At 38.2% G+C, this 23,740-nt stretch overlaps 3 protein-coding genes across 5 annotated transcripts; 2 read left to right on the top strand and 1 right to left on the bottom strand.

The window, feature by feature from the left end:
• Window positions 1-23: 23 nt before the first annotated feature.
• LOC147865752 (pentatricopeptide repeat-containing protein At2g22410, mitochondrial-like) lies at window positions 24-1,717 on the bottom strand. Of its 3 annotated transcripts, none has more exons than XM_087316111.1 (2): window positions 1,441-1,565; window positions 24-1,328 (listed from the first exon to the last, which is right to left on the bottom strand). In XM_087316111.1, exon 2 carries the CDS (start codon window positions 1,222-1,224, stop codon window positions 145-147), a length of 1,080 nt encoding a protein of 359 aa, XP_087172237.1. In that variant the 5' UTR covers window positions 1,225-1,328; window positions 1,441-1,565; the 3' UTR covers window positions 24-144. The 3 variants fall into 3 exon arrangements, with proteins under 3 accessions (XP_087172237.1, XP_087172236.1, XP_087172235.1); XM_087316110.1 differs by having other exon boundaries at window positions 24-1,348; window positions 1,441-1,536; XM_087316109.1 differs by having other exon boundaries at window positions 24-1,717.
• A 6,925-nt stretch (window positions 1,718-8,642) lies between these two features.
• Window positions 8,643-11,044, top strand: LOC147865751 (uncharacterized). The gene has a single exon (XM_087316108.1). It carries the CDS (start codon window positions 8,757-8,759, stop codon window positions 10,776-10,778), a length of 2,022 nt encoding a protein of 673 aa, XP_087172234.1. The 5' UTR covers window positions 8,643-8,756; the 3' UTR covers window positions 10,779-11,044.
• A 7,227-nt stretch (window positions 11,045-18,271) lies between these two features.
• Window positions 18,272-20,958, top strand: LOC147865750 (uncharacterized). Its single transcript, XM_087316107.1, has one exon. It carries the CDS (start codon window positions 18,361-18,363, stop codon window positions 20,575-20,577), a length of 2,217 nt encoding a protein of 738 aa, XP_087172233.1. The 5' UTR covers window positions 18,272-18,360; the 3' UTR covers window positions 20,578-20,958.
• The last annotated feature ends 2,782 nt before the right edge of the window (window positions 20,959-23,740 follow it).

Raw genomic sequence — 23,740 nt, 5'->3', positions numbered from 1 at the left:
AGGAAACAAATTGCATTACCTTTATGAAGTTCCATCACCGTTTTCATACATCTGTACGAATTTTATGTACATTCTAATAGAGTAGTTGAAGTTATTGTTAGTTTTTCAGGCCAAATTTGAAGAGCTTTTGTGGCTGTTTCAACATTACATCATACTTTGAACTTCTAATGGAGATTCATTATCCAACTGCGTCTTCATTCTCAAGTGGTTCAATCTCTTGACATCTTCCCACATCTCTGCCTTGGTATAAACATCTATCATGAGTATATATGCAGAAGAATCAGATGGATCTAATCGGACAAGTTCATCAAAGCAATGCTTAGCGAGAACAACATTTCCATATAATCTACATCCAGCTAGTAGACACCTCCATCCAACAACATCAGGAGAAATAGGCATAGTTTGAAGCAAACATGAAGCTTCTTCTAGAGAACCTGAACGAGTAAGAAGATCAACCATACCATTGTAATGTTCGACATTTCGAGTATTATCACCATCACCAAAGCTCTCCATCAAGTTAAAATACTCATGACCTTCTTTCAAAAGCCCATTTTGGCTACAGGCAGTGACAATACTCGTAATTATAACCTCATCTGGTTCCAAACCTTCTTGTTTCATATGTTTTAGACATAAAAAGGCTCTATCGACATCACCATAACCTGCATATCCAGAGATAAGTGTTCCCCATAATGCTACATCATGATGAAGAACACCATCAAAAACCTTCTGAGCATCAATAACAGTACCACATTTGATATACATATCAATTAGATTACTTCCAATCATTGTATCACATGCATTATCCCATTCTATCAACACATGATGGACAATTCTACCATATCGAATTGCTTCAACAGTACTACAGGCAACAAGGATGCAAGAAAGCAATACTTTGTCTGGAGTGATCAAGCTTTCTCGCATTTTCTCAAAGAGATCAAGAGCAAGGAAACCTTGTCCATGTTGAGCATGACCTTTGATCATAGAACTCCATGAAACAACAGTTCTTTCTTTTAAACAATCAAAAACCCGGCGAGCTTCATCTATACTCAGGCATTTTGCATACATATCAACAATTGAATTCGCAATCATAACATCAACGTTTAGACCAATTCTCACAATTTGATCATGTACATACATACCATATTTCAATCCTGCAGGTCTAGAACAAGCCTTAATCACACTAAGAAATGTGACTTTATCCTCTACCACATCAGTTTTCTTCATCTCTTCATACAAAAGGAGAGCTTCTTGGCTTCTTTCAACCTTTATATGTGCAGAAATGATGGAATTCCATGTGAAAACTGTCGGATTTACAACCTTTCGAAAAGCTAGTAAAGCATCGTGTAAACTCCCACAGAGAGAAAAACAGCGAATGAGATGATCTGAAAGCACCGGGATGGAATCAAGTCTATTGCTGTTGTTAACAATAAGGAACTGTACCTTTCTAGAAGCTTCGAGGTCCTTCTTCTTTGCACAGTGTTGGAGAAGATTGTAGATAATGTCTCTATGGAGAGGAAGACCTTGCTGATCTATGAGAGAAGCCATGGCAAGAGCTTCTTGTAGGTGGTCTGGATCCTTGCAAAGCTCCATTAAGTTTCTGCTGTTAATGTTAATGTTTCTGTTCCTGTTTCTGCACAGACTTGAATTCTTCATTGGAGAGGGAGATGGAAATCCGAGAGAGAGAGAGAGAGAGAGAGAGAGAGAGAGAGAGAAGGTTCCAAAGCCCCCATGGAATGTTCTAGAAGGTTCTGGCTCTCATGGGGGAAGGTTTTGATTTCACACTAAGATGACCGCTTCGGTCTCACACTCGGGTTCCTCGCCCGGAATGACTCTTGCATTCGGCTTTCTCACTCGGAAATTGGAATGACTCTAGATTCAGTTTTTTACGCTCTAGTTTTCTCATCCACGATGGCTTTGGATGCAGTCTCGTCAAGCTTCCCGTTCCAAATGCTACGTTGACTTGGGCGCGGGTGTGCCACAACACGCAAGATCATTGCTAGCTTCGTAGATGTGACATTTGGCATTGCTTTACTTATTTCATGAGCTGGAAAGACTCCTCGAATAAACAAGGCAATCCGAGTGCTTATTGCTTAGGGTATAGGGAGAGAGAAGCTTCCCATTAGTCTGAATTTGGACTATTCATAGATGATCCTTTTCGTTACTCGCTTTGGCGTGGATTTCAGACTTGACCTCTCCATCATCGATTTCTTGTGCACAAGGGCCTAATGTTCTTTCTATTACTTCAGGTTGGGTTAGTTTCACAATCAATCATTCCCTAATGGTTTCTTCAAGACAAACGTACCAAATGTTCTTGTTGTTAATTGTTACAACGAAAACACAATCAAACGTAGAATGGTCAATTAAGAGAGAGCACACTAGAACCATCAATTTGGAGAGGGCACACGAAAACATAGTCAAACATAGAATGGATATGAGAGGACCATGAACTCGGAGAGGGCACATGAAAGCATAGTCAAGCATAAAATAGGTATGACCAAGCTTGGAAAGAGACTACATTCAAGTAGAGGTAGATTGAATGGCTTGGAGAGGGTTTGCAAAAATGGAAGCAAATGTAGTGAATTAGAACATCACCATTTAGAGGACAAAAGCAAAACGTTGACCCTTAGTGGTCTCATGGATATGGCTACATTTAGGCTCCATAAATAGATCAAACAATCATGGATGTTAGTTGGATGTATGATGTGCAGGTTTCATTAGGATGATGTGTGGATCCAAATGAGGATGAGGAGTGGATTAGACTAGAGTTGCATCAATGGGACTAAGATCGTATCATGATGTAGCATATTTGAAGGGAGAAATATGTTAAAAAGTCGCTTTTTATAATGCATTGGAATTTGTATAATCATATAAAGAAGATCAACAACAAAACAAAGTTTAAATGGTAAAAGCTATGCATTGGAACTATTGGAATTTGGATCAATGGTGCATATCCAATAAAGGGGTAAATAGGATCTTTAATGCATGAGGTTGATAGTACATATGTATTTTGCTTAAACCAAGCACCCATGAAACATGAAAGGATAAGAATAAGAATGTCATGTTAAAAGAGATAATGTTGTTTTTATCAAAGAAAACATATTCGGAGCTATATAATTGAGCTCATTGTTAGGTTTGTGGTTTTGGGAATTTGAATGCCCAAGCTTCAACAAGAAAGCAAATTATAAGGGCACGTGGGATGTCAAAATGAATCCAACAAAAAGGATTCATTGCTACATTTATGTACAATGAATGATGAGACAAAATCCAATTCAATGAACAAGGCAACGTGGCCATCTATCATAGACTCACCCACAAAAAAACTCAAGGATATCCATTCAATACTATTTTAATCTTATCTCTTCTTTCTTTTAATAATCCCATCCTATGTAAAAGGGCTTCCCAACTTATATAATCCATATAATTTGATCCATGTTGTTGAATCTATTGTAACTCGATGGGATCTAAAACCGCAAATCTCCATCAATTTTCACTTATTTACCTCTTCAATTCTCTATATATCTTATTGCTTAGCATCTTGTGTGGCTTTGTATAAGGAAAGAAGCCTTGAGGAGGAAAGAAGCCTTGAGGAAAATAGGGAATGATGATTTTCCTTAATTGTCGACAAGTTGATTCAATAAGCTAAATGCGAAAGAGTTATTGGCATCGCTCTCCACATGTGAAATATTTGTTTTCTCTAAAAACCCATGGATACATATTCTCTTATATGCCTAATGGGCCATTCATCATTTGCAATTACACCCTTAATTTGGAACTAAGAATAATAATTTATGGGATGACTCATTAACTATGTACCTCAAGGCTCATATACATATGTCACGACTCACACTCTCTTTTCTTTGAGTTGCTCTATGGGTCAATACTCATTACTTGACGTGTCTCTTGGGTGTCTCTTGGTAGCCCATGAACCCAATTTTATTTAGTAGAGGAGTTTGTTGTGTGGGTTCATCTATATGCTTCTAGTATCATCATATTTGGGTGAGTTGGTCTGAATCTCCTCGTATATAATATATTTATTTCTTCCCACTTAACCACATTGAAGGTTGTGATGGCCAAACCATTAAATTCCACATAGAATGACAAAATGGGTGGGTCCTATATGTATTGATGGTATTCATGAACCAATATCAAATATGCTTTTTACTCTTTGGTAATACTAATACGATGTAGGGGTGGTTTGATGTTGGTGAGTTCTCTCATTATGGTATTTATTAGCTTTCATCCATTTTGCTAGTATGTGGACAGTGGGAGTACTTTAAAGAATTAAAAATTTCTTCTTTATTTTGGGTCGAACCACTAGACAATTGAGATTGCAATTATTGACCCATGAGTATGTGAGTATTCTCCATCGTGGTTAGGTTATTGCAAAGAATTCCAGGGCTTGTGGCGGAATCATTGTTTACTTACAAGAAAAGAATATACAAACATTGGGTTAGGGTAGCTTGAGAAACTTACCATTTACATATAGGGAAATGATCCAAAAGGTTCTTATTCAATTCTTTTCACACAAACCGAAGAAATTATTAAAGAAAAAGGGGCCATGATTCATGCCATATTGTAGTCTGTAGATATTATTATATGGGCAATGATGGGAGAACGGTAAGAATTCTTGTGGCTAGGTGGTAAGTGCTAGTCATAATGAACTAGAAAATAGAGTTTATATGTCAATTAGCCCTTTTGGTGCAAATGTTTCCATAGTACAAATAGCCTCTTTCCATAGGACGCAAATTTATGCGTAGAAACATGCCCTAGAGCTTGTTTATGTTATACTTAAGGCCTCCCAAGGGGCGTACCTTGTTGGAAAATTGAAATATGACATGTCATCAATTGACAGGTAATACAAGTGTGCAAGTATCTAAAGGATTATGCATTAGTGATTTAATTACAATTAACATAAAAGATAGATACATATAATGAAAAAAGGTAGTAGAAAAAGTATTGTAAAGTGAAGCATGAAAATATAGATCAGTACTTTGGAGGGTTGTGTACAATTGAGCCCCTTCATATATTGGGCAAAAATCCACCTCTTGTGGAAGAGTTACATGCAACGAGGGAAGGTTGCACCCAAAGTTGCATGCTAACTTCTTTCCTCTCCCTACAACTTATGTTAATGAAGCATTAAGTTTCAATTAGTTTCATCGTTATGTAGTTTCATCATTTTGATGAGTAGCTTGTTCATTTTTCTCTCTTATAACCCTCTTGATTAGCATGATTAGTGTTGTGAACTTCCTCTGCATCCTTGTCCTTTCAATGATGATCACAATCCAATGTAGATGTGATAGTCATTAATAATTATACATGTCATTGCATTTTGTTGTCTGGTTTTGAAGCTATTATTTTGAACGATATCAAATAAATGTTTGGAAGCGGGTCTAAACACATAGAGCCCGAACAAACCAAGACAATTTTTTTTAGGAAAAAAAAAAACAAGACAAATTAGGAAGGACATATCAATAAGCGATCCAATCACTTATCATCATGTATAACCCCATGCCTAAAACACTAACTTTTATAACCTTTTCAAGCAAGACCCATTTAACCTACCCAAAACAAAGAAATGAAACATGGTGTTTTGTTTTATATGATATGTGATATAAGTGTAATGACATAACAACTACATCTACTTGCAAATATTCATGCAAATCTAAGATGTAGATTGAAGCAACATCATTGCTTATAAGAGTTGGTAGACAAAGAAAACTTAATTGTATTACTTACATGCCCTCACATTATCATCACGTGTGATGTGCATTGCCAGGAGTGTTTCCCAAACACCTTTACAACATCATTATAAGATGTCAATGGAAATTGATATTTTACTCAAGTCAATGACATTATTTTCAACCCTCATATTGTGGAGATTGAAATTCCAAAGTTGTTATTGTTCACAATTTCAAGCAAAAAAACATGAATAAAATATAAAAGTCATTGCTCGAGAATATTACAAGTAAAAACATTGTATTTGCCCAATTATATTTAAGAAGTTTTGGTGAGACCCAAGCTTGTGAATTTGATATCAAGGACCATTTCATTAAATCAAGTAACGGGAAGCACTTATGAAAAGACCATTGACACTCTATTGTGGTTCCCAAGATAAGATATTATGGAACTATTTGAAGTTTGATTTACTTTAGTAGTGTGCTTGATCCCTCAACACAAAATTTTGTTAATTCCCACCCAACCGGTGCATTCCATTGAATATTTGTGTAGTGTGAAGATAGAAATCACAGATTAGAGTTGTTATGTAAAACCATATATTTTAGAAGAAAAATTATAATTTACATATCACGCAAACTAAAAACATGAAGATTTGGAATAATAATGCAAAATAACTCCCATATACTTTTTCCTAACTAATGGGAAAGTAGCTTCATTTTGGAGGAAAAAAAATCCCATATACTTTGGGTTGCAAAGCGTGGTATTAACACTACATATTTTTGCGCATGTAGACCTAAAAAATTCCCACATTGATCCCTACACAGTACACTCATATACTATATTTTTGCTCATGTCGGGTTAAAAAGCTTGCACATTAATCCCTACACTCATAAAAAGACCCACATATTGGTCCAAGATGTATGAAACTATCACCTAGATCTAATTAACTTAGATCCAATAATCCCATGTTTGCATGTGCTTAATTAGATTAATCACACCAATATATTAGCAAATAAAATATTATGGCCTTTTGGTTTTTCTAAGTTGTAATTTGATTCACAAAAACAACAATGGCTCAATTACAAGAGTGATGTTAAGATTTTCTAAAGTCTTTTGATAAAAAAATTCCAACAAAGAGGGAGAATGAGCATGTATACCAATGCAACATAGAGTGTGTCCACTTCTTCCTACATGTCTTCCCTTTGCTATCATTTCTTTTAAGCCTTACTTCAAGCTCTCAAACAATAATTATTCACAAGCATTGCTTAAAGGGAAAAAGCCCTCTCATGATCCTCATGTGGTGTGATTATGTTGGTACACTTCCCATGAGCGAAAGGATGGGATGTATATGTTATATTTTTGTGACGTAACGATTAACTTATTATCATGTTTCAACACCCATACGTTGTGGGCCACATATGTACCTTCATGCTTGTTGAGCTAGTAGAAGTTAGTGACAATATCAAGGACCATATAGATCAATATTTATTCCACAAACAAGGAAGAGAAAACGACAAAATCATTATCTAGCAAATAAAGTTAGACCCATATGGATTCCATCAAATAAATTGAAGTATCTGAATGATTTAATAATCACAATGACAACAAATCTTTGTTACTCAAAAGGGGGTCCTCACAAAGTGCAAAGTAGCTCTTAATGTGAGAGTTTCGAGAGCCACGATTAGTCGTGCATACATTGGACCACCCCGATATAATGAGACACGAAACTCAACATCAATAGAGCATACAACTCGTTACAAAGACTTTTATGTGGGAAGTTTCTAAGATACTCTTCTTAGGGCTATAATAAAGTGCCCCTACATTGCCATGAAATATGACATATTCGGCTCTTTTTGCCCAAAGGCTTGAGGGAGTTCCATATGGAGAGAACGAAACAAGCATGAGAACGTGGTGCACGTGAGGTATCCTTGGGAAAACTATATGTGCTAGGAAGGGTTTCAAGCTAGGCAAACATTGAAAGCACAATGAATGACATCAAAGCTTTCGATCCATGGAATCCCTCACACTAGATCATTGACGAGGCATGCCGGACGAACATCATTGTCATTAATGCGTATATGAATGAATGGATGTATGTAGTATGTATGTATGTTTGTATGTTTGTATGTATGTATGTTTGTATGTTATTGTTTGTATGTATGTATGTATGTATGTATGTTTGTATGTTTGTATGTATGTATGTATGTATGTATGTATGTATGTATGTATGACGGGCGATGGGGACTTTTTCATAGTATAAACAAAATTCCCCTAAATTATAGCAGCAATAAATAATAAATACGGAATAAAGAGTTTTTAACTATCAATCGTCTTTCGACTACATATTCAAATAATAATAGAAATAATAATGTCGAGATAAATTAAACGAAATTGAATGATAAGGTGCGGGGCCACAGCGTGTGTGTGTGGATGCGGGCCTGACACGTCGGCATATGCCACGCTAGCACGTCCCCCTAGCCGGGCTTTCCACCAGGCATCCACGTCATCCGCCAGACCGACGGTATAGCACTCCGCGGCTGCCACGTAACCTCAGCTGTCCACGTCAGCGCGTGAAATGGCAGTAGAGCCACGTAAGCATGCCTATGCCGGAGTGCAAATCATCCACGTGAGCCGTTCTCTTGCCACATCAGCAACTCCACGGAAGCGCCACGTAAGCGTATTATTCTTAACGTGGCTGCCGTCCACGTCAGCGCGGTAAATCGCCAAAGCATCCACGTCGCCGACCGCTTGCCACATAAGATACTCGCCGCCAGGTGGCAGCGCCACGTCATCTTCTTCCATTACGACGTCACAACGGAAAATCGCAGAGGCGCCACGTGCGCTCCCAAGCGAGCACCAGGTCGGAGAGCAAACCATCCACACCGGCCTATCGCGTGCCACATAAGCTATACGCGGCCACGTGGCGGTGCCACGTAAGCTTCTTCTTCGTCTTCTTCTTCTTTCTCGTTTCATTCGACAGTAGAAAAGAAAAAAAGAGATTGTAACGAGGCGCAGATTATGTCTTTCATGTCTAGGGCAGTCCTCTGATCAGCTGCATCATCTGTCAAGGGCCCCCTTCCATGGTCACGATGAAGGAGGCGATGATGGCTATGGAGGAACTGATGAACGACATGGCCATGACTGTTTCTGCTCTCAAGAGATCCTACATCCATATCCAGAGCTCGCTGCTCCATTACTACCACAACCACCACAGCTACTACTATTCAGCAGCTCATGATCATGATCATGGCTATCACCATTCGCAACGTCATGAGAAGAAGCTGGTGATGATGATGATGAAGCAGGCAGACAGAGCCATGGTCCATCATCTTACAAACCTCTCCCACCTCATCAACACTTCCTACATGCAAAACATGTCTCAGCTTCATATGTTGCTGCTACGATTTGACCCTAGTAATACAAACCTTTTTAGTAACCCTAAACCTAGAAATGATGCTAACGCTAGGAATCCTATTGATCCGAAAGTCAATAACCCTAACAGTAGTATCCCTAACCCTATTAACTCTACGCCTGCTAATCCTAGTAAGCATACTAAGCCTAACCCTAACCCTCGTATTGGTCAACTAGCTGAGACTTCTTTACATCGTGGTAATGAATATGATCATGATAAAGTCGCGATGCATGTGTTGAGATCACATCCACATGATGATGATGATGAAGATGAAGACATTAATGTTGGTGATCATGATCATTATGTTAATAGGGTTCACCATCATCATCATGATCACCATGAGATCTCGGACAACAGATCATCCCATCTATTATACAATGTGAAGAGTACCATGAAGACCACATCATATGATGATAATGATAACGATGCCGATGATGAAGAAGGTACTCTGAATGATTTGAATCACCAGGATACTCCATGGAAGAAAGATGAAGAAACCATACTGAAGAAAACAAGAAGTAAGAAGACAAGAAGGAAGGAGAAGATCGGAAATCTCCCTACAACTTTGTTCCCGCAGAATCGAGAGGAGATGTTAGAAGTAGAAGATCGACGGATGAGATCTTCAGTCCATGATATGCGAACAGATCAGAAGCATCATTTGATCAATGTTCCGGATCCGAGTGTCCGACCAGATTCCCTGACACCGACACCAGAATTGTTAGAACGTGCCGTGTTGAGTGCATCTGAAGCATCGAGGAGTTTTACGAAGCTTATGATCTCCTTCATGAAGAAATCGGGTTGGGACCTGCAGCTCGCATCGAATGCCATCGAGCCCGGAGTGAAGTATATGCAGAAGAGGCACACCAAGTTCGCGTTCGAATCATATGTGAACCACGCAATGCTTAATGGATTCGAGAGCGAGAGCTTCGATTATCGTCATCGCATTGACAATGACAGTGATGTTAATGATGGTCATCATGACAAGAAGAGGATTCAAGTAGAGTGTTATAAAGATTTCCAAGATCTGATGCCAATGATGATGATGACTACTTCCAAGGATATAGCTTTCATGGATCCTTCAACAATCAAGTCTGGTTTATTACTCAATGATCATCATGACCATAGTAAGCTGGCCAATATGTTGAGCATTGATGAATATATAAGCCATTATGATGCCATCCTATCTAATCCAAAGAGCAAGTTTTCTCTGTATTGCATGCACAGGTTCCTTGATGTGGTTCATCCCAAGATGGAAGAAGCCTTCTTTGGTAGCTTGAATGATCATAGGAAGCAAATCCTAGAGCATGGTGCTCACCCAAAGACTCCATTTTATCATAGCTTCCTTAAGCTTGCCATGGCTATGTGGATGCTTCATAAGCTTGTTTTCTCCTTCCCTAATAAGGATGATGAGAATAATTGTGCACACATATTTGGGGTTGAGAAAAATGCAAGGTTTTCTTCACTATATATGGAGAGTATAGTGCAAAACATACAAAACTTAGATGAATCAATGGGCAAGAGCAATGGTAAGAATGATATTGATCATATTGATAACAATCACAAACAGGATGAGTTTGATGGTACTCAACCAAGGACGGTCGCATTTACGGTTATGCCAGGGTTTAGAGTGGGAGAAATCGTCATCAAATGCCAGGTTTATGTCGCGAATTTTAGCACAGATAGGTCATGAGAATGAGGATTAAACAAGAAAAGACTTTGCATGATCACATGACATGAGCAACACCATTCTCAATATTGGGTTTTTTCATCAGCTCATTCATGAGTATATATATATCACACAATTTCGCGACGATATGACACTATTTGAATGCCATTCGATTGCATTACCTCATTGGGCAAATACTTTGTAACATGATAGTATTAGGAGTTCTTGGGTATCATTATACTCATATTGTTCAGTCAAATTCTATTATCAATTAATCAAACACAACTATATCCAAAGTTTCCAATGTTTTGTTTATCTCGTTAAAACACATTGCAAAGTTTGAAAAATGTTATAAATTGGATTCATTAATTTTCAATGTGGCTTTGGAGATTTCGACATCTTATTAAAACCATTGGAAATTTCTAAGATTCCTTCGGAAATTTTGTTGCCTATTGCAATTATTTGGAGCTTGCCATTGGGTCGTTTCTATGTGTCTTTTAGTGTGTTAAATGTTGCAACTTTAGTTCACATTGACGCTTTATTAATGTTGGGCAAGGGGTTTACCATTCAATGGATCTTGGACATATTGAACATAAAACTACCACCACTAGACATGTCTACTTATGTTCGAATATTTAAATCATAACCATTTGGGGACATGGCCACAAGCACGCTAAACGTGCACGCGTGTGTGATATAGCCATCATTATTATGTGGTGGCTTGCTTTCACATATTCTAGTAATTTAGGGACCACACCAAGATTCACAATCCAACTGTTCGACTATTTGATCTTATATTGATGAGGTGTACATGTGGTTAAAGTTCAAATACAAAGGGACGCATACGAATCTCGGATCCATTTAATATCTTCATCTGCCAAATTGATTAAAAGGCTTATCTATTTTTTCTGCCTTCCTTCTTTAATTGGTTGAAAATTGAAACGGCCTTGGTTTTTTGAATTCCCAAAGGGTGTAAGTCCACTCTGCCACTCACCATTGAGTACTCATTTCTATCTCACGAGGGGAGGGTCCGTTAATGAAGAGATTCTACAATTTCGTGAACCATGGTTGAGATAAAAGCAATTGCCCCCAAAAGTGGTGCACGTGGTCAAATCACACCAAAAAGCAATCATATTGTCTACACTCTCAAATAACTCAACTTACCTCATGACAAAGGAAAGGAGTGCCCATGCCTTTCTCGAGATAGATCTCACAAGACTTCATAATAGATCTTACCCAACAATAAAAAGGTAGGTTCACAAAAAATAAATATAGCAATTATTCATGTTCTATAGTGCCTTAGAAATTAGGGTGGACATTTAGATTATTTTCAATGTTGTGTATAATATGTACATTCTTGTTACAGTTGGAGGGTTACCTAAATGTGTATGTTTTCTATGAAATGTCAAATCATAAGGGTTGTGGTACATCACATTGGGAATCGAGAATACCATAGACATCCATATGAATGATGCTTCATCAAGAATGATGAGGGACAATACCTCACGCTTGATTATACTAGCTAGTTGTTCTTGTTTAAAAACACTTATTTGCACCTTTTGTGTTCTACGAAACAAAATTTATTGGCAGAAATGTAATGTATAGTGAAATGTGGAGTACCATCTACTAGGTTTTCTTATATGCATGTATGGCTATCAATCCTATTTGAGGAATCTTGTGTAGTTTATTAGGATTTAAATTTTTGTGATCACGACAACCATAGTGAACTATTGTGTCATCTAGCACATTGATAGAGATTTTACTGTATCCTTTGAAACATCTTCATGCTCAAAGTCTCCATAAAATGACATTATTGGGTCAATGCTTTACAATTCTCATACATTGTATATCCACACAACAACATACGCGTTCAAGCAAACTGCTTGCTTTTAATGCGCTAAAAACATAGACAAAGTAAAAGGTCACACCTAGCACATAATAGTGTATAGATTCTCAAAATGTTGACATATTAAAAGTAAAATGCACTTATATTACCTTCTTTTCAAATGCACGTTCTCACATTGAAAAAGTGTTGAAATCTATTTCAAATTTCATTGGTCATCAACAAATCCAAAAATGTTGGTGTAAGAACCCGTCAAACTTTGTTAGTAAACTCCAACGCTCCACAATGAGTAGTGTGGTAGTGTAATGTAAAAACGGTATCAACATAATAAATGAGAATTATGAGATTGCATTGTATGAAGTGTTGTTGAAGAGTGTTGTGAACATATATGCAATGTATTTTGACGTCATCATGGAACACTATAAATTAATGAACAAATTTATGTTTGTTGAGAATCTTATGAAGCTTTGATGTAATGGACATAATGAATATGTATATAAATGAAGTCATTGTGTTAAAAAAATGTAAATGTCGATGTTGATTAACAACATGCATTTCATATGGTGCTCTTTTGTTTGATACTCACCGAGCTTTAGCTTATGAAGCTCCATGCATAATGCATCACACTCTCAAAGCTTAAAAATAAATGATTTCCTATCAAAGTTGAGCATTTTCATGTCCGATAAAAAATGATACGGTAAGAAGAGCCTAGGTCTAAGCAAAAAAGTGTTGCCTATACACAAACGGCCTCGTCAGTTGATGAGAAACACAAATTAGGACTATTGCGTGCTGATGTAACAAAAGTCTTAAACAATGTCCAATATTTTACGTGAAAAGATGTCCTAAATTATGATATTGTCCTACATGGAAAACCTCATAACTTCGTGAAGATGTGTGAAGGATGATATTATAGGATTCATATACATAATTCATCAATTCATAAGCAATGTCAAACCTAGTTTCATGCAATAAAAGCCAAGTACCTCTTGTTGTCCAAACAAATGTGAAACATATTTACACAGAATCAAAGGTGATGCATTTTGATCGAGTAAAACTAATATGTGTGAACTGATCTCATCTCCATGACATAAAATATACGCTCTTGGTCACCACATAAAATGCAAAGAAAGTGTCATCGTATAAAATGCACAAGTCTAATAAAATGGGACATTAAAATGTGATCTCTTTGGCATGGATAGCCACTTAGAATCACGTGGATTGACAATGCTTTCAAATGCTTAACCATCTTGTGAAAGGCCACAAGTGAATATAGCTATATGAATAAACTTGTTGTTCTCACGAGAAAGAAGTTGATTGAATGTGGTGCTTAACGCACATGGAATGTGGATAATTAGAACTTTCACAAGTAGGTTCTAGTTTCATACAATGATGGTGATAAATATATGCAACTTTATCTAGCATCCACAACAGAAGTTCTTGATTAGTTATCAAACAAAAAGGAACCCCACATGTTTATGTGGTGGGCATCTTATAAATTAAGTCGATCATGTAAAGCATATGGCTAAATATCATTCTATATGTTTATAAATTATGATAATAAACTTGCTTTAATGGTCTTTAGTAATTAGATCAGTCATCCAAATATGTTGAGAAATGCATGATTGAATGCATCTTATGCAAAATAGTTATTTAGTATCTACAAAAAAATTATATTTACAACAATAACTATAAACATACTAAAGGTAATTAGTGATCGAAAGGAATGTGCATGTGCACCAGTTGGAAAATTGTTGGATCTTTCAAAGCTTGATATATGATATGTTTGTACACTTTTGCGGCATGACCTTAATACTAAGCCATCAAGCTTGCATTCAATGACCTAAGATGTATATTTCCCCTTTGTTCGGTCATGAAGAAAATCCCAAAATTTTATTTTATTAAAAAAACTCCTTCCATTAGTTATAGAATTTTACACACGAGAGTGTTATATACAAATCCCTGTAGGGACGCAATAGTTCCATCTTATGTGGTTGCCCACCAAGTCAAGAAAAGGAGAGGACGACCATTGTTGGATGACGGCTAGTCGTTGTCTTTCAACTCCATTGGATCCGCCCGTGAGGCCATCGTATTGGCACTTTAGAGTGGCTGCAACTTCACCCCATGTCTCTTGCATTAACATTATTGGATGCATGGTTTGGTTGGAGAAGACTCGTCTACACCGTCGTTTCCATAGAATCTAAAGAGTTATTGGGCTGACCAATTCCAACACAACTTGAGATTTGGCATTAATAGGAGTTGAGTGGATATTGTCGATGGTGGAAAAGAAAACCTCTCGTGCTTTTATCACCAAAGTCATCCCCTCCTCCTGATGTTCGCACTTGTCAATAGGGGCTTGCCATGATAACCAACAAACATTTCCCCACTCGATTGTCCCTTGCATATGATATAATTGCAATAGGCGCCCAACCCCCGCCATATTCGATGGGTCTCTGGGCAGACCCACAACATGTGTCAGATTGATTCTGTTGCATTTGGGCACGCTACACAATTAGGAGAGCTAAGGTTCCTATGCTCCCATGCTCCAACCAATAGTGACTTATGTATTAAAAAATCCCAAGAATAAGATCACCAAAATCTTTCCTCGAAATGATACCGAATTGCCGTAAGGAACTAAATATCACAACGATCTGAATATGAAGGTTATGCTACATCAAGCATAAATTTCCTTCTTTGTTACCAACAAAATGACGCGAATTATGAAAAATATATATGACGATGTTTAAAACACAGGGTTATCAAGAAGAGATCATGACGATGAGGATGTGTTTACAGTACCAAATTGCCGTAAGGAACTAAATATAACAACGATCTGAATATGAAGGTTATGCTACATCAAGCATAAATTTCCTTCTTTGTTACCAACAAAATGACGTGAATTATGAAAAATATATATGACGATGTTTAAAACACAGGGTTATCAAGAAGAGATCATGACGATGAAAATGTATTTACAGTACCCATGCATGAGTTTTGGAAATTTTGGGGAATGACCCATGACATCGTCATCACAGAAAACGCCAAATGTGAAATCATCCCTCCCAAAACCTAGGTTGGGGTGAACAAAAGCTTGTGTTCAAGGTAAAACATTTAACCACCATCAAGAATCCATGCATTCGGGAAGGTTCAAATCATTGCTCTCCAACCTTTTCAAGTCTATATCTCCTCGTGAAACAACTTTCACATATAGATAGATAGTTCATGTGCCCAAAGGATAAGCTCTTCCCAAAACTTGGGAATGCAAAATATCTAGATTTGATGAGCTAGTGGCGCCTTCAGCAATGCCATTAGTGAGTCATGTCATGAAACCTTTCACATGCAATGATAATAGTTGTGGCAAAGGTGGTGTTATGAACTTTATTTTTAGTGGAGATAACAATTATCATAGTAGTGTTGTATTACTTGACGTGACGACTTGTTAGCCATCCAATGGGGAACATGTAGAAACAATGACATAAGTTTGGTTAATTAAAGGATGTAAATGGAAGGTTAGGAAATGTACGTACCTATCAATTGATTAGGATGCAGAATGGTATTCGGAGGGATTAGAACTCAACCTCCTAATCAATGACATACCCTCTTGTCCATAGGGAATATGAAAAACTTGAACTCCTGGGGGATCAACATCCACTAACCAAGATTTCAGGCTAATGAGGCTTTCATGACTAGGTAAAATAGGGTGGAGTGGTTGACATGGCATCTGAAGTTGAATATTAAAAGATAACGACAAAACTTAATTACATTAAATCATCCTAATCGCATATTGCTCCATACTTGAATACTTTTTATTGGGCTTGGACAATTGTTGATCGGGATTAAAATTGGGTGACACCAAATTAGCTTGTAGACTTGCATAAGCACATTGAGGATGGTGATGTTTGATACATAAATGAGTATGTGGAATTCTTGAGTCAGGAGATTGTATAAGTGGAGCTTAGGAAAGGATAAGTTTTGAGGCTTGGAAAGCCATACCTTCAAAGGAAGTCCGGAAAAAGTGAGTGTTAAGCACTTGTGATATGTAACATGACCCATGAAGACATCAACATCAATACTAAAGACTAACTGCAAAACCAAGAAAAGGGGAATAAAACTAAGGTGGCTCTAGAGCTTTTGGCCTAGCGCTCGCCCCAATATGAAGGGGGACAACCTTTTTATAAGGGGGTAGCTATAAAATGTCACTTTTGTGCCTCTTTTAACTTCTCCTTGAAGGTCATTTTGCTCTTGTGAGATCTCATGGAACCGAACAAGGTCATTTTCCTCATAGTGGCAAATTAAAATTATTTCAATAGGCTTGTGGTAGATTTAGCAATTTTCAATTAAATAAAGTGTAACCAATTAATTGCTTTTAATTAGGTGTTAATCATAGGTTTTCTACGTGAGTGATTAATTACCCTTTATGAGCGATAAATCACAATTATGTGAGAGCTACTCTAAGTGAATCGGGTATATAGAGTAAGAAGCAAACTTGTCTACCATACCCTTCCTTCGGTAGAGAGTAGCTTTTAGGCAATTTAACCTTGTCTTCACTCAGAGTTGAATATCATTGTTCAAAGAGCTCCCTTACAAACCCACAAGTAACAAAGAAATATTATACACAATGCCATGGAGAAAACTGCAACTAAATGAGGGAAACAATACAAGATAGATTCACAAAGTAGCATTGAACCAGAATGGTTTGACCACAATGATGAGGTTGATGGACAAGAAAATGCCAATTTGTTTGGTGTCCCATTCCCAACAGAAAATCTCGATGTGGCCAAGCTGAGAAAACCTAGCGAACTTTTCATTAGCATCTCTTTGTTAATTCTAGACATAGATATAGGGTACAAAGCAAATGACACTAGTCCAATATAGACACATGTTACATTTTCTCCACCATCAATGTGATCGCAAGTGAAAAGAGAAAGGATGTATTCAGGGACGGAGGCTTTAATGATGGATTTGATTGATAACCTTCATCATAATCTAATGACGAAAACGTCTACCAAATGGCCCTGCATCCTCAGTTTTTTCCTTCACGTGCTATGCAATACGAAGTTTGTACAATTTGCAACAAGCAAGCAAGAAGGGCTTCATGCTTCCTCCTTTCTTAGCGCATGGTTTAACCAAACACTTTAGATTTTCTTGACAAGTTCCCTAGCTCTCTCAAGCATGAGAGTTGAGGAACGAAATTTTCCGATAATGCATGCCGGCCAGGGATTTACGCACCATTGCTATCATGTGTTTACCGTTCTAATCTATCTTCATAGCCATAGCTTGCTTTTTTCCGTTGTGTTTACCGTTCTAATCTGTTGTACGCCTTTTCACTGCCTGAGCGAAAACAATACAGATCCTGTGTGGCCGTGAGAGGAGCGAGCGGTGGGTGGGTCGGGAAGTGCAAAACGGACGGTCGGGGGCGGAGCGGAGCGCGGAGATGTCCGCGGAGCGCCCATCAGACATTGTTTTGGAAAGTCAAAGAAGTGATGGGTCCCCTAGAGAATCCAATGGATGATGGACCTTCTGACTTTGACTGTAAGGCCTGGTGTGAAGGCGGCCACATGGACCCTTCTGTAAAACCTAGCCTTTGAAAAAACCAGAGAAAGAGAGGGTTCAGGTTTAATTCTCAGTATATCAGAAAGGCTTCTTCATTCATTCATGAAGAAGAAGACGAAGAAGAAGACGACGAGGCCCTCCCCTCTCCACGACTCTCTGTGCCTTCGGCGGATCCGCGCGCGCAAGTAAAACACACAGGTATGCCCCATAGCTATGTGTGTCACTAGGCTTCTTGGCCTCCACAGGAGGATTAGGGTCTCGCTCTCTGTAAGTGAGGCTTCCGGGTCTTCTGCAAGCAGGATCGTCAATGGATCCGCCCCGTCTGTATTAAATAAGCCTGGAATCTCTCCATTGCGATGGTTTAGACCTTATCATTCCTCTAGATGTGGCTCAAGATGGTTTGAAATGCTTGCGAACGAGGCTAAACAGGCTTATTCCTTCCGTTTTAATGGATTGAATGCTGTAAAAGGAGTAGCGAACCCCGTCAAGTCGCAGCCACAAACCGGGTTAAGTTTAGTGAACAGGTTAAGATGGAAGAACAGTATTCGTGTTTTGCACAATATCATCACATCAAAAGGTATGTGTTTATCAAATGGTGTCTGGCCAATGAAGCCCACCATTGCGTCAAAAGGTGTGCTTCTATACAATGGTATCCGGCCTTTGAAAGGTATTTCTCTATCAATTGGTGTCAGACCGTTGAGAGGTATCTCCCTATCAAAAAGTACAATCATGCAGTCGAAATGTGGTTTTCATACTTCGGCAAACATAAGATATCATCCTGGTTTCAGATGGAAAACCGAGATTTTGTCTTTGTGGAAAAATGCATGGAGGAGAGTTAATGCAAAGATCCCTTCTCGATCTTCAATAGGCTTAGTTATGCGAGCAATTAGCCTTGCATGTGCAAGATCACACCTCCCAATAGGCGTCGTGACACTTCTTCTGGGAGGCAGTGTGAACCACCCCTTAGCTGAATCTCAAGGAGGCGGACTTTCTTCTGCAACCACGTCATCATCTTCGTCGAATAATTATCTTGTTTCGAGGTTCTTCACAATGCTGGAGTTTGGTAGCCTTATTGTAAGGTTGTTATTCCTGCTTTTTCTGTTCATGCCAGTGGTTGTAACTGCCCCTATGGCAGATTTCTTTGACAAAAGGTATAGGAAGATGTGGCTAAGGCTTTTAAGGCATACTTTAGAATTTGCTGGGGCCGCATTCATCAAATGGGGTCAATGGGCTGCCACCAGACCTGATTTATTCCCTAGAGACCTTTGTCGAGAGCTTACAAAATTGCACACAAATGCACCCGCACACAAATTTGCATATTCCGTAAAGACAGTTGAGCAAGCATTTGGCAAAAAATTGCATGAGATTTTTGAGGAATTTGAAGCGAAACCTGTTGCTTCCGGTAGTATTGCCCAGGTGCATAAGGCAACTTTGAAGTATAGTGGGTCTTCAGGTGCAAAACCAAGGCCAATTGTGGTGGCTGTGAAAGTTAGGCATCCTGGTGTGAGTGATGTAATTCGTCGGGATTTTGTGATAATCAACTGGGTAGCAAATTTATCCACTTTGATCCCAGGGCTCAGATGGTTAAGGCTTGATGAAAGTGTGAGGCAATTCGCAGTTTTTATGCTTACACAAGTTGATCTTGCTAGAGAAGCTGCCCATCTGAGTCGATTTTTGTATAACTTCAGGCATTGGACAGATGTATCCTTTCCTCGGCCACTCTATCCTTTAGTTCACCCAGCTGTGCTTGTTGAAACATATGAACATGGAGAGAGCGTTTCTCACTTTATCGAGCTTTCGGACAAGAGTTCGAGCAATAGCCGGATCCTCGCCCATATTGGGACACACACTTTCCTGAAAATGCTCTTGGTTGATAACTTTATTCATGCTGATATGCATCCGGGTAACATACTGGTCAGGGTGAATAGCAAAAGGAAAAGTAAAAGTAATGATGGTGGGAAAGACATGTCAAGGTCTCGACCACATCTTGTGTTTTTGGATGTGGGTCTTACTGCGGAGCTCTCACAAAAGGATCGTCGGAACCTTCTAGAGTTTTTTAAGGCTGTAGCTCTTCGAGATGGGAGAACAGCAGCTGAGTGTGCACTTTCCTTTTCACGTAATCAGTCGTGTCCAAATCCAGGCGCATTTATTAAAGAGCTTGAAACTTCTTTTACCTTTTGGGGTTCTAGAGAGGCTGACCTTATCCACCCCGGAGAATGTATGCAAGACCTCTTAGAACAAGTGAGAAAGCATAGAGTCAATATTGATGGTGACGTTTGTACTGTGATGGTAACTGTGATGGTTCTTGAGGGTTGGCAACGTCGGCTGGATCCTGACTACAACATTATGGACACCCTCCAGAAGTTGCTTTTTAAGAAAGATTGGGCTGAGTCACTTTCTGACACAATCAATGGAATCATGGCACCCTAGCTAATCATATCATATTTGAGCTTGAAGTTGTTATAATGATTATGGTGGTGGTGGTGATGATGATCAACGATGGTGGTGATGATGACAATAACAGCAATGATGTTGATGATGATTATGACAATGACGATGATGATCAGTATCATGATCATGATAATGATGAGGATGAGGGTGGTGATGATGGGAGAAGGATAATGATGATGAGTTGGTTGAGGTTTGTCCTTCATGGTGATTTGTGTGTCCTTTTTTGCTTTTTTATGGGGGGCAAATATTTTTGCAAAAGAATTATGAGTGCACTCATGGGTCAAGGTGATTAATAAATCAAATATTGATTGTACAATGAATGTAATGTCACATATTATCCGATGTTCGTTTTTTGGTGTATTTTTTATGTTATCTTGCAGATTATCACCTTTCTTTGCTATATGATTCTTAACTTTCTTACCTTAAAATAAATTTTACCTTATAATAAATAATGAATACAAACGTATGGTATTTACCATACTGCGAGGGTGTTTAGCATACTTGAATGATTGAAACATTCTCGAATGTGAATGCACGTATAGTTCATACTATGATTGTATTGTTGCACTATGGCGCATGCGCATTTGAGAATGTTTCAATCATTCGAGTATGATAAACACCGTCAAAGTATTAACCTAGCTTAATGGGGTGGTTGCACCTTTCCCTTATAATTGGATTCTTTCTCATCTATCTTATGTTTGAAATTAAAGTTTCACTTTATGCATGGGTTTTGAAGATGAAAGAATCGGTATTGAGGTATACCGTGATTGATTCAAGGAATTTGTGGAGATGTTGACTTATGAAAGATGAGTGAGCCTCTCTAAGTTATATTTGGAGATATTATTTTTCTTCATGAGAAGCATTTTGTCAGTTGCACATATTTCTCATCCTCAATTTATGCATGCGTTTGCATGTACATGAGAAGGTTTTCATCCATGTCCTGTAAATGTGATTAAATCTTGGAAGCTTGCTAATAAGCTATGCGTGAGTGCTGTGATACAGCAATATCATTCCAAATTTGTGATAAAAATAAGCAGAACATTCATAGAACTAGTGCATTTGGAGAATTAATCGTGTCAACATAATTACATGGTTGCGGAATTGGAAAAATAAAGTGAGGTTATTGCAGAAGATGTTTTATTTACACTCTAAGCATTTCATACCTCAATTAAAGGTGGGTGGCTGCTTAATCTTTTGGTGTTTTGTCCATCATAACAAAAGCATGCCAAAATTTCAATGGAGATGTGGGTTGGAAACATACTTGTGATATAGTAGCCTGTGATAAAGTTAAAGATGTTTTAAAGCAATGTCAATAATCTTGTATCCGTAACATTCTCTCTTTTATATATTAGGCCAGAGTCATCACCATCTAAGAATATTTTTCTCATTTCAGAGAGATGATGATGATGACATTTTTTATGTCCTTGAAAACCAGAAACATTGCATACAGGTTCCAAAAAAGAGCATTATAAGCGAGTATATCTTCTGTTCAAGCAAAGGGTGCAGCCGCATGGACATGGCAATCATAGAATACTTACACTCTGCCATTTGCATAGATAGCACTACCACTACCATGCGATTTAAGCGTATAATTTCAAAAGTTCACTGTCAATGTCTTAACTATCACCCTTTACTTCTGCATGAAAACTCCTAACATATGTCCCTATGTACAATCAAGAGAGTATCACATCACTAGGGGCAGTTGGGTAAATATAAAAAATTCATGGGCATTTCTCTATTTCAAAAGCTCACTATCTTAACTATCCCCCTTTACTTCTCCATGAAAACTCCTAACCATAGTATGAACCATACGAGTATGGTAAACACCCTCAAAGAATGATAAATACCATACTTTTGGATTAACTATTTATTATGAGGTAAATAAACCTAAAAAAAGGGAAAAAAAACACAAGAATGTTTGAATAACATTCGCATTCGTTTTCCAACATAGGAAAACGAATGTTATGCTAGACGAACACGAATTTTACGTACTATGCTCCTAGCATATGTGCAGATGTACAATCAAGAGATATCGCATCACTCGGGGTAGTTGGGTAAATATCAAAACTTACATGGGCATTTCTCTATTTCAAACAATTTGGTTTTCCTGGCGGGAGACACCTTAAAAGCTTAGACAAATAAAGGAAAACCAGGTGTGTTCCTTTGTCCCGACAGACCGACCGACCAATACCACTCCGGGTTTTCCCATTGGGAGATACCAAAAGCTCAGGGGCATTTCTGGAAATAAAGACAAACTTGAGGGTATTGACAGAACAATTATCCTCATTCTGTCTGTCTTGTCTTGTCTTTGTTCTCTCTCTCTCTCCTTTTCTCTTCCTTGAACCCAAATCGATAGAATTATCTGAGAAATGGCATCTAGCATTCGAATGATGGGGAGTGGGCCAAGAACCCATCCTGGCGGTATCTCTGATAGAGAGTGGAGAAGCAACCAACGCCGTCAGATCAGATCCATCCAGAAAGAGTATCGAAATCAACTGCGCACAGAAGCCGCACAACGGCGTGCCTCTTTCCAATCCCTGATTCAAAGGCTTAAAGAAGAAGAAGAAGAAGAAGAAGACATTGAATCTCCGCAAAGATTTAATGGTGAACGGTACAAAACCCTGGATGGTCGAATTTCTCATCGATTCCTTCCCCAGAATGCCTCATTTAGTACTAGATTGTATTGTAAAATAGGTCTGGAGTTCGATCCTAGCCATCTTTTGGGTGATGAACAGAAATGATGTGGTAAACTTTGGTATGTGCCTCATTCTGCGATGCATATGAATTAATGTTTGCAGTCATTTGTATGTTTTTAGCCTTTTGTCGATTGGATTGTGGTAACCTTTGGTATGTGCCTCATTCTTCGATGCATATGAGTGAATGTTTGCAGTCATTTGTATGTTTTTAGTCTTTTGTCGATTGGATCGTAAAAGCATAGATGTGTCAGATGTTGTTCGAATCCGCATCGATGCTGGATTGCTTTTGCCTTTCTCATCTCACCGACCATATACATAGTCAAAGAATTGTGTGTGTTTAGCAGTGATTGATGCTAAATAATTGTCATGAAGTATGGATTCATAGATGCTCTAGAATGTTTTGTAAAAATTGGTCGGGCTCAAATCTCATCTTTCAGATGGAGAAA

The sequence above is a fragment of the Azolla caroliniana genome, unplaced genomic scaffold (assembly GCF_043228905.1).
Source record: "Azolla caroliniana isolate FFs.n. ecotype wild unplaced genomic scaffold, voAzoCaro1.0.p SCAF_3, whole genome shotgun sequence".
NCBI lineage: Eukaryota > Viridiplantae > Streptophyta > Polypodiopsida > Salviniales > Salviniaceae > Azolla > Azolla caroliniana.
This window is presented reverse-complemented; position numbering and strand designations above follow the sequence as displayed.